The sequence below is a fragment of the Diadema antillarum genome, unplaced genomic scaffold, assembly GCF_040938485.1.
Source record: "Diadema antillarum isolate AM-2024a unplaced genomic scaffold, OU_Dant_1.0 scf00000071, whole genome shotgun sequence".
Taxonomy (NCBI): domain Eukaryota; kingdom Metazoa; phylum Echinodermata; class Echinoidea; order Diadematoida; family Diadematidae; genus Diadema; species Diadema antillarum.
Genome location: NW_027270960.1, coordinates 4,193,428 through 4,205,929, shown reverse-complemented (window position 1 = coordinate 4,205,929; position 12,502 = coordinate 4,193,428). Strand labels below are relative to the sequence as shown.

The 12,502-nt window shown below is 39.8% G+C and overlaps 1 protein-coding gene across 1 annotated transcript; it reads right to left on the bottom strand.

Annotated features, from left to right (window-relative positions):
- Positions 1-7,286: 7,286 nt before the first annotated feature.
- On the bottom strand, positions 7,287-11,196 carry LOC139716988 (uncharacterized). The gene is made up of 3 exons (XM_071628506.1): positions 8,336-11,196; positions 7,916-8,165; positions 7,287-7,616 (listed from the first exon to the last, which is right to left on the bottom strand). The coding sequence occupies exons 1-3, from the start codon at positions 11,194-11,196 to the stop codon at positions 7,287-7,289; spliced, it is 3,441 nt and encodes a 1,146-aa protein (XP_071484607.1).
- Positions 11,197-12,502: the final 1,306 nt, after the last annotated feature.

Here is a 12,502-nt window from a genome sequence, read left to right as displayed (position 1 = left end):
ACATGAAAGTTTGGAGGCTTACCTATGTTTAAACCAAACATTACCAAACACCATTACGTATGCCTACATGTTATATCATTGCTACATTGTAGCTTCGCATTGTTAAGTGCGCATTCCTATGGTTACCCTTTATTGTCTACTAAACTTGATTTGTGTTTCTTTGCTGTGGTTAATCCATATGCATGGATGTCTGCTTTTCTATATCAATGTTTTTAGTTTTTAACTTTCAACATATATTCTCTAACTGTAATTCATTCTTACCTTAAGCGCTACAAAATGTGAATTATTTAACAATGTCATGGACTTTATGCTAAAAATTGAACACCATGTGGGTTTTTGTCTGAGGGATCATCTTCTTGTCATTTTCATTGTTACTCAGTTTTATGATCTGTTTTGTATTTGCATTTGTATCTGTTCGTCTTCTTTATTTGTTTGCTGCTTGTTTGCTAATTATGTGGTCACCGAGGATTTTAAGCTACTTTCCATTAAAAAAACAACAACACTTACTTATGTACACCCCGTCGTGTATGTTTATACTCTTCATAATTATTGTACTCCAACACTATGTCATTGACCATTTCTATCAGTTCCAGTGCCTAGCTGTATTGTGGTGTTTTTTTTTTAATATAATGATCTGCATAGAAATATGTTAGATATTAAAAAAAAGAAATGTACACAAAAGTGTGGGTGGTGTGAGTGACGTTTCGCCCGCCCGCCCCCCCCCCCCCGTAAAAACCCCAACAACAACAAAAAACTTCTGCTTTAACTTGTGTACCTGTGTATAAAATGTGTGGATTGATGCATATTCTCATGTGTTCAATAGCAATATCCTATATGTACGCATGCTTGCATGTGATGGGCATGTCATCAAATAGATAAACAGATTTTAGTATATCATATCATATATACACAAACACATAATATGTAGGCATATAGGCCCTATTATATGTGACCCTGCACCACAAAAACAAAAAGTCGCCAGACATGGATTTGTAGTTAAGAGCATATTCTGAAAGAGCAGACTGTAAGCTTTAAGCATTAATCTAAATATTGAAAAGAAAGCACACTCTCCAGAAAAGTGTGAACTGAGAAAAGAGGCTCTAAAGCACAGGGTGTATTCAAGCGTTTAACCTTCACTAATCCGTGCTATCTGTGCAATGAATGGGACAAAAAATAGGATGAAAACCACAGGTTGAACCACAATGAAGGGATTATCAGATTAAGCTGAAATTGAACATTTTTTTTATGAGCACATTCTGTCCATGATAGATGCCAACTTTCAAAGCAGTGGCATTATCCTGTCTAAAGTTATTACAGTTGAAAGTGAAGAGTGTGTACAGGGTTTTGTTAAGAAATGAAAGGGGGAATCTAAAAACACACCTAATCACACCATTCTAAAAAAAAAAAATATCGAGATAAACTGAAAACACACACTTTCCTATTCATTTTATAATACCAAATTTTTGCATAATGTAGAAGAAGACCTGCTCTTTTAGAAAATACAAAAACGTCAAGATTTGACCTAATTGACCCTTTTTACCTTTTTTCAGTCCTCACACAAAATCAGTGTGTGCGACTTATTGTTTGATTTGTGATGCAAGGGCATATATATATATATATATATATATATGGGGGTTTGGGGTGCTTATTGTAATGATATGACGTATTTTGTATTTGTCGCATAATAATTTGTCTCATTTAATGTTTATCATGTACAGTTGTAGATCATGTAAGAAATTGGTGTTGTTGTAATGACTAGAAAAGAACTGCAACTTTAAAGACAAAAGCTTGCATCAGCATTACCAAATAAGGAGAGTTTGCGATGCACAATGAAAGTCAAAGACAGTAATTTGGAATTAAATGTTTTTAGGATGAGTAAACTCTATGTGACGTCAGAATACGAGTAAAGGGTATCCCTGAAAGTATGCCTCATACTATTTGGAATGTGGACGTCATTAATGAGTAAAATCACAAGTTTCTAACTGGGTCAAAACAGGACCATTTCAAAGAAATCCTGCTTTCCGTGGACAGGAAGTGATGCCGTCAAGCGGAAGCTCGACCAATTCAAAACGAGATACTCCAGAAAGTTTTTACAGGCACAAAACGCCAGCCAAAAAGAAAAGGGAGCAGGACTTCTGTAAAAACTTTCCAGGAAGTCACTTCAATTAACTTATTTTACACGGAGGCCTATGGTCTAACAAATGTATAAATATGCAATGTTTAGACGTAACGTTCATAAAGGCCATATAATTTGCGGAACACTCAGGACAAGGCAAGGTTACTTCAAGATTGAGAAGTCAGAGAGTAGCAGATTGTTGGAATCAGTGTGAGTCAGGGATTGATTGCATTTCTGCTTGGACAGCCTCACCGTCCAGAAGAGAATCTATCTAGGAGGATTCGAGTTTAAACACCAACAGCTGTTATAAGTACATGACCATTTAATTGAGAAATGTTTACGCCTTTCAGTTTCTATGTAATTCCCAATGTGGCATTGTATGTGTGAAGTTTGTATGTCAAGCCGAATTTTAATTACATTGTGGACGAAATAGAGACCCAGAACAACGCTTAGATTTCAATGGGTTGATTGTAATCATCTCTTACTGAACGTTGGAAGATAATGATACATTGTGAAACATTATTATGAAAATTATTTGTGGTTAATGGGATGGAATTATAAATGTGTTTTGTTAAAATCTATTGACTAGAATAAAACATAACAAAGGACCACAAATCATAAGGGAGGTATCGTGTTATTGAATTAGCAGGGTGTTTATGGTTCCAGAGAGGGCCACAGTTTGGGGTTCCAGAGAGGACCAAATTTTCGGGTTCCGACAAGGACCGACGTTGGGAAGCCAACGATCAAAAAGGGGAGACGACCCGCTACTTCAGGCAGGATATCGTCGACAGCCTAGAGCAACCAAGCACGGGAGCTTCTAGAATTAATAGCCGAGCAGGGCAATCAAACTCAAGATCAAGTGGAATTGGATATCCGTACTCACGTTTGTACTATGTTAGTATTGTAGACCATCACAACTTTGAAACCAGTGTAATAAATATCATTGATTGTTATATTGTAAGAATACTGTGTGATTGGCTGCTTATTTCAAGGCACATGAGTTGCACATGTCGAAAGAGTTTTATTCGATTTGATTTGATTTATTGGTTTCAGTATCATCATTGTACATGCACATTCATGTACATACATAAATATAAGTTATTCACTGAAAATTTCTTTCTTCATTGCCTTTGCACAACAAACATATAGCAATGCATAATACAGTGGGGCTACAGCATAAGCGTGGCTTGATATCCGTGCAGCCCCCGTACATGTTCCATATTCCACATTTCATACAAGTTTTATTTTCCATTTGATTTTGAAAAAGAAATGTTTTGAACACAATGGTCAATTTGAAACAAAATTGCACAAATGTATAAGGACGTATCATTGACGTGTAATATGAGAAACCCATTAAAAAGCAAAGCTTGTACATACATATAATACATATCGGAAGGAGAATAGGAGGGAGGGTGACTTGCATAGAGATAGAATAGTTGAAGGGAGAAAGGGAAAGAAGAGGTCTGTCTGCTTTCACTAAAGGTTTATACAAAATGAGTTCACCTTTATCACTCATTAGCAAGGCATGACAAAATATTTTCTTACCGATGTACAGGTGAAGAGTTAATAGAGTTCATGGTCGGTTTTACATGATTGCGTAATTTATCAAATTCGTCGATATTTCTGGGAAAGAATTTCGTGTATACTACATTTACAATGACAATGGAATTACTGATATTCAGAAAACAACATTGTTTTTACAGCTTTCCTAAAAGAGTACATGGGCTTTTAACTTCGAATTTCAGAAGGAAGAGAATTCCAAACATTGGGCCCGGTGTGTCTGACAGATTTTAGAGCCATCACTCTTTTAGGATTATATAAATGAAACTTATCAGATTGTCTTGTGTGATAAGAATGGTATGTCCTTGTTTAATTGAAATAGTGAGAAAAAAGAAGATGGCAACTGACCATTATGTAAACGAAACATAAAGAGTGAGTTTTGCACACAAAAAATAATGTTATTAACCTTAAGTGTTTGTAATTTTGCGAATAAAGGATTGAGTGGTCTCGATAACCTCAGTTGGTGCATATGTGACCGTGCACCTCAAAACGAACATAAAGTCGCACACACTGATTTTGCGTGAGGACTGAAAACAAGTGAAATGGCTCAACCTAGCCGAACTTGACTTTTTCATATTTTCTGAAAGAGCGGGTCTTCTTTTACATTATGCTAAAATTTGGTATCATAAAACGGGCAGGAAAGTGGTTTTTTTTTAGCAGTTTATCTCGAACATGTTTGATAGAATAATGTGATTAGGTGTGTCTTCAGAATCCCTTTTTCATTTCTGAAAAAACCTTGTCCACACTCTTCACTTTCAACTCTAATAACTTTTGAAAAGATAGTGCTACTGCTTTGAAAGTTGGCATTAATTATGGACAGAATGTGTTAATGAGGCATGCTTAATTTCAGTTTAATTTGATAATCCCTTCATTGTTGTTACTCTGGTGGTTTACTTCCTGTTTTTTGTCCCATTCATCGCACAGCCAGCATGGTTTGGTAAAGATTAAGCGCTTGAATAGACACTGTACTTCAGAGCCTCTTTTCTCAGTTCACACTTTTCCTGAGTTTGTGCTTTATTTCCAATATTTAGATAGGTTAGGAGAGTCCATTTGATTTGAGTTATACATCATTTTAAAGCTTAAAGTCTGCTCTTTCAGAATATGGTCATAACTAAAAATGCATGTCAGGCGACTTTTTGTTTGTTTTGAGGTGCAGTGTCACATATACGTATGTAGCTTTCTTTTGAAGAAGTAATATACTTTCGATGTGGCTTTTTGAAGTTGCCAATACAATGTTGCAATATAAAATGTGCGATAAAATTAACGAATTATATAGCATGAATAAAATATTCTCAGGGACATAATACCTTAACTTGTGAAATATACCAACATTACGAGATACTTTATCAAAGATATATTGCACATATTTTCATTTATATATATATATTCCGAGGAATTTGATACTTTCTTTTTGTTCTAATAATTTACCATCCACCATAACATTTAAATGTTGCATTTCATTTTTATGCTTCTTATATGAAAAACCATACAATTTATCTTTTTCAAATTGAGTGATAATAATTACTCTTAAACCATGTAGATAATGTAGGTAGTTCGGTATTGAGAGTTCTTAGAAGCGAATGAAAATCCGAATTGGAACAGAATACATTGATGTCATCGGCAAACATAATATATTGCAGTGACTTAGATGAGTTTGAAATATAATTTACATACACTAGAAATGATAGCGGTCCCAATATGGATCCTTGTGGGCCCCCACAATGTATTGGTAATACTTACAGAGTTAACAGATTCATAATACACATATTGCTTTCTATTCGACAAGTAATCTTTGAACCATTCAAGTGGAATGCCACTAAATCCATAGCACTGCAATTTACATATGAGGATAGTGTGGTCAAAAGTGTCGAATGCCTTGCTGAGGTCCATGAAAACACCGATGACATGTTTTTGTTAAGCTAAGGCAGTCGACATACTATCGTATAATTGGGCTAGTGCCATATCTGTAGAATTAAATTTTCTCAAACCATACTTGTCTTGGTTAAGTATATCATATTGTGTCAAAAATCATACAGTCTGTTATAAACAAGTCTTTCTAGTACCTTAGAAATACTAGGAAGGAAAGAGATAGGACGGTAATTCGATATAAAAGAGGAGTCATCTTTTTTGTATATCGGAATAACTTTTGCAATTTTACATGCATTCGGAAATATACCAGTTGAGAGTGACAAGTTACAAATATGTACTAAAGGTGTATTTTACTACCAACATTCTGTTTCAAAAGATAAGTGCTCATTTCATAATGACCAATTGTATAACTTGATTTTAATGAGTGCACAATGTCAAGAATCTCACTATAATATGTTGGTTTAAAAAATAATGAATAATCATTTGACGCACCTAGATACTGCATATTTGCACGATTTCTTTGAAGACTCCGAACATTAACGAGTAATATGCTGAAAAAAAATTATTGCTAGAAAATTCTGAATTAAACTCGTCAGGTAAATAATACCGACATTGGACATTTTTATGTGTACATAGATTAATTTCATCCATATTTTGAATATGAACAACATATAGACCATGACATGATCATGAATATTTGCTTACGAATTGCTGAAAGCAGACAGGAAGAGAAGGAAGGAATATACAAGTCATACAGAATATAAGTTGTTTACAAAGTACTCTCGTGAATAGTGGTTGCATCGGACAATTTAGATGTTTGCGTTGCAGGTCTCAGAAATTAATCTTCTTGTTTTGTTTTACTAGAGTTGATTGAATGAATGGTCTGCTAACAATCTGCTGCATTTTGAGAAAGTCAACCTTTGACTATGTAGAAAAGATCCCAGTCGCAGGTAGGACTTTCGTTCCCCACTGTTGTGCGAGATGGTTCACTCGAATAAAGCTCACCAAATACAAGAATGAGTTATGCTGTAGGTTCACGGACCTTGCTGTGATTTCTTGTACCGTCTGCTGTGGACCGCCATGTTCGTATCCAAGCACCGTGCGCATGCGCGCAACACATACATGGTATGACATCCCCCTTTCTTTACAAAGAAAAGTCTGTTGCTAATACTAATCTTGTCACCACTGATCTGTCTGCAACAATATCTCAGATCCACTTCCTAATTCAGACTTACAAGAAGTATGCTTTTTCAATTTATATGAACATGTCTCATTCCAACAATCTGCACACTTTGCGTACACATGCATTCTCGATATGCCCGTTTGTAATGTTACTTTGCAAATAACCGCAATAACTTTGTTCAGTAAAGAACCTTGTCATCTGGCATGGTGACAATGTATATAACACATAATACTATGAGCTGCAAATTTACTTTTTCTTCTTCTTTTTTTTATAGCAACACCAATAAACAAAATGTCTTCGAAGTAGACATCCAAAAGTCATCGTTAAATTTTTGGAAGGTAACAACTGCAACTCTTCAAACACTATACACTGTATACTGTACATTCTTCCTCAAAGTTCAACTTGGTTACATCCATACCAATAATTGAAAGTTGGCTACATTCTGTACATGAATGTTGTTATTGAACCTTTCATTGTGTGATTAATTTGTCTGACAGGTATATTGACGGAAGACCACTGTTAAGTCTTAATATTGCTCAATCAGTCGTTTTGGTCTGTTTACTCCTCTGCCAGATCTTGTATGGTATGTAGGCTATGTGTCTCTCTACCACTATCACGTTGCATAGCGTTTGGCTGCGTCTGTCTGTCATTGTCATCATGTCTGTGGTTCTGTTGTGGTAGTGAAGTTCTGATACCTCCATCTTTTGGCATCTCATCTTCGAAGCGGACCTGTTTTGGTAGTGGGGTCAGGCTGCGTAAGTGTCTCCTATTTCTGCGGAAGACACTCCCATTAGGTGTCTGGATCTTGTATGACCTTGGTTCTGGGCACTTCTCTATCACCGTTGCTGGTGTCCATGTCCCAGTCTTGCAGTCAAGTGTAGTCACTTTCTGGCCAACCATCAAAGGTGGTAGTGCGTGTACACCTTTTTCGTCATACTCTTACCCCTTCTGTTTCTCTTGGCGCTTCTGAAGCTTGTCTGTGATTTCCTCATCACGTGATATGCTGCTTGCCATCATAGGCAAGTCACTCCTGAATTTTCTGCTCTGCAGAAGTTCGGCAGGCGAAGGCAAGTTGCTTGCTGGTGGGGTTATACGTAAGCATAGCATTGCACTGTATGGATCTTGTCCTGTCTGCTTCACTTTAGTCAGTGTCAGTTTCACTGTCTGAATGGTTCTTTCAACCAAACCGTTGCTGGTGGGTAGTGCGGACTAGACGTCACGTGTTGAAATCCCCAGGCTTCTGCGAATGATCTGAATTCCTGGCTAGCGAACTGTGGGCCATTGTCACTCATGACTGTCATCAGAATGCCATGTTCGCTGAAGATTCCTTTCATAGCCTCGATTACTTTGGCGCTGGAACATGTACCACCCATCTTCCGAATGAAGGGGAACTTCGACCAGTAGTCGACGACGATGAGATATTCATCTCCATTCCAGCTGAAGAGATCAGTACCAACATATTCCCAAGGCGGTGTGGTAGTTCATGTTGGAGAAGTGGTTCTTTATGTTGTGCATGGTGACATTCATTGCACATAGGACATGAGCTGATCATTCGTTCAATGTCTTTTGAGATGCCTTCCCAGTACACACAGTTCTTTGCCCTGTACACACAGTTCTTTGCCCTGAGCTGGGTCTTTGTGACACCCTGGTGTCCTTCATGTAGCTTGTGAAGTATCTCCTGCTGTATTGGCTTTGGTATGACAACCCTTTCGCCTTTCAAGATGATCCCATCTTCTACAGTCAGTGAGTCTTTGCTTGACCAGTACTGCCGTACTTCTGTTGGCACCTTCTTTGCTGTCTCTGGCCAACCTTTATGAATCACTTCCTTCCGTGTTCTCAGTTCTGGACAGTTCTCCGTTTCCTCCTGGAGCTGTCTCAACCTGTCTGGTGCGACAGAGATCACATGGATAGTCTCGTCAAACTCGATGCTTGGCTGTTCCTCTGGATTGAGTCGCGACAAGCCATCAGCGAGAGTCACTTCTGATCCTGGTCTGTATACCAGATTGAAGTCATATGGTTGGAGGCGAAGAAGCATTCTCTGCAATCTTGGAGGTATACTGGCCAGATTTTTCCAGTGAATGTTTTCCAGCGGTTTGTGGTCCGATTCCACTGTGAACTTCGAGCCATAGACGTATGTGTGAAATCTCGTACATCCGAAAACGACCGTGAGCATTTCTCGCTCGATGTTGGCATACCTCCTTTCTGTGTCAGAGAGTGCCTTGCTGGCAAAGGCTACAGGCTTCCCTTCCTGTAGGAGTACTGCGCCCATTCCTCGAGTGGAAGCGTCAACTTGGATAGTTGAGTGTTTCATGGGATCTAAGTAGGTGAGAGTGCAGAGTGACGATACAACTCTCTTCAGCTCCTCGAATGCATTTCGGTGCGATGCAGACCATTGAAAGTCACTATCCTTTCTGGTGAGGGCCCGTAGCGTCTCTGTCTTGTCCGACAAACTTGGTGTGAACGGAGCAAAGTACTGAACCATTCCCAGAAACTGCTGCAGTTCACGAATGTTGTTTGGTTCAGGCAGGCTGACGATGTCCCTCACTTTTGCTGGATCTGGGTGGATCCCGTCTTTGTCGTAGACGCATCCGAAGAAAGTGATCTGTGGTTGCTTGATACTGCACTGCTCAGCATTGAACACCAGACCATACTTCCTGGCGACTGTCATCAAGTTGTGCAAAGCGTTGTCATGCTCAGCTTCGTTGTGTCCGAAGACAACAATGTCATCAGCAATGCCTATTGTTCCTGGGCATTGTTCGAGGATCTGGTCCATTCTTTCCTGGAACACGTCCTGCGCGACCTTGATCCCAAATGGCAATCGTCTGAATCTGTACCTTCCAAATGGCGAATTGAAGGTAGTCAAGAAACTAGACTCTTCATCCAGCACAATACTCCAATATCCACTCCTGGCATCCAACTTGGAGAACACCTGTGCACCATGGAGTTTGTGAGTGGTCTCTTCTATTGTAGGTGTCTTGTTGTATGTGCGCTTGCATGCTCTGTTAAGGTCCTTCGGGTCCAAGCATACCCGAAGTTTGCCATTGGACTTCCTGCTGAAAGCCAGAGAAGAAACCCAGTCTGTTGGTTCTGTGACTTTGGCAATTACCTCAGCTGCTTCCATCCTATCAAGCTCCTGTTTCAGTTCATCCTTGAGCTTTATAGGGAATTTCTTTGGCGGATGGACTACTGGTACAGCATCTTCCATCAAGGGGATGTGACATTCACCTGGAAGCCTCCAAAGTCCTTGGAATCTGTCCGGGTATGTTGACTCGAGGTCTCCTATGCTCCTAATTGGGCACGCCTCTTGATGAGTTTCACAGTGAACTTGGACGAGTTTCATCTTCACTGCACTCTGTAATCCGAGAAGGGCAGGACCCGCAGTTTCCACGACAAAAAATCCAGTGCGAAACCATTTTCCATCTGCATATTGGCATGGAAAATCAATGCTGTCATACTGCGGTATGATGGAGCCATTGTACGCGTAGAGCTTGGTTTGACTCAGTGTGACAGAAGACTCTAGTGGGTAGCCTTTCTCATCAACAAAATCAGGAAACGCAATCTTAAAGATGCGAAGAGGCAGTACATTGCTTTGCGCTCCAGTGTCAACTTTCACCCTCAACGTGTGGTTACCTGGCTTCCTCTTCAGGCTGATGTTCAGTGTTGCAGACAACTCATCACGTTCTACATCAGGTACCTGGTTACTGTGTACATCTCCAACAGTGATTGTTCCTAATGCCAGGTTTTCGAAGGTGGGAACTGGGTGATCTTGTCTATCCGAACCTATTGGATGGAGATGTTGTTCCTTTGAGTCACGGCGATTATTCCTGGAGTTCTGTTGCTGACCTTCCTGGTTGGGGTGGCTATAACTTCGACCACGACTGCGGCTACGACCACGGCCTCGTGATCGTTTCTCCTGCGAACGACCTCTTGACGCTGATCGGTCCCTGTGCTGCGACCTGCAGCACTGTTTCCAATGTCCCTTTCGACTGCACTTGTGACAAATGGAATGATATTCAGGGCACTGTTTCGGTTTGTGTGTCGTTCCACAGTTCTTGCATTGCTGCCAAGTGTGCATGGCGTGCACAGAGGTTTTGTCCAGGGAGCTCAGTTGATTCATGTGCGCTGCACTGGCTTCATGACTACGTGTGATCTTCAGTGCTTCATCCAGCGTGAGCTTTTCGTCCCGGCTGAGAAGAATTTTCTGTACTTCTGGGTGTCTAACGCCTGCAATCAGGACTTCACTTACTCTTTCCTCGATAATGGCTTCTGACTGGAATCTGCACTTCACAGCCTTGGTTTCACACCTGAGCATAAAATCATCGATTGGTTCATTTAAACCTTGCCGGTACTGGAACTCCAGACAATGGATCTGGAAATTCTCTTGCGGTTCTATCTGACTGGAGAACGCCTTCCAAATGTTTGCTGGATCCTTCACTTCATCGTCTGTCAGCTTCCGTGTATTGAACATCCCCAACCCCTCATAACCACATAATGATGTAGATATGTTGCTCTACCTCTGCGACCCTCTTAATCGTGAACCACATATTGGCTAGCTGTTTGAATTCACGAAAAGCTTGAGCCCTGTCTGGGTTAGACCAGTCCATGGCTGGGGTTGGTAATGAAGCTGATGCCATCGTGTTTCCCTCGCTATTCAGGGAAATGAACAAAAGCTGTATATGTGCAATCAAAATGTGATATACATGTATCACACTCTATACAAACATGTATTAATGTATGCAGTCAAATGACTTTACAATGCTTGCAAACCTGAATGTGCACAGTATTATACACTTACACTTGCAGAAGTTAAACATACACACTGTTGTACATGTACCTTTGCATACAAGCTGTATGAATTGGCACTGTATACAATCAATACCTATATATGTGTACTGTCTAGACACAGTTTACACACTCAAAATAGACAGTAGTGCTCAATACATTCTCATGTACGTGACATGTATGAATACGAAATCGATACACATTGCATTCGACACCTTATTGTGTTACACAGATGCACATTGTCTACACGGAAACCACTGGTGTATATCCTAACTCTGCTTCATGCACAAAAGCAAACTAGATGTTCTCTAAAACCTAGACCATCCACATGTATGTACATGTATAGGCATCCATAACTACAGGTATTTGTGGAGAATGTGCTATTCAACTCAGATGTCTCTCACCATAAGTCAATGTCAGGGATAACACAACACTACGTACACATGTAGATGTACACTGCTTTATACATCCACTGTTCTAAAAGATACCACAGGGTTTTGAAATCAACATGTGTACTGTGCATTCACACTGTATAGTCTCACAATACTGACCTGTTGTACTGTGCATTCACATCTAACGTAGACGTATACAGTCTCACAATGCTGACCTGTAACAGTTAGACCATGTCTACTGTGCATTCACACATAGCCTCTTATAGTGGAAGGCTAGTACTAGTATATACCTAGGGCTTACTCAAACTAGGCTACAGGCTCATTAGTACACAGTAATCCAGTATGTGTATGTGAGTTGAAAAAAATTCCTAGCCTAGCACTGCTTAGTGTTCATGTTATGACACATCATTCAACTCCAGTTGTCGTGTGAAAGGTGATGTCTAGTGTTTATCATCTCAACACATCATTCTCAGCATGCGGTGCTCTTGATGCTACGCTCGACTTGTGTAGCGTCCAGCTCAGCTCACAGTCGACAGTCCACTTGAAGATTCACGGTTGAATCACATCACTTGTGTAGCACTCTGCATGGCAGTGAAGTAG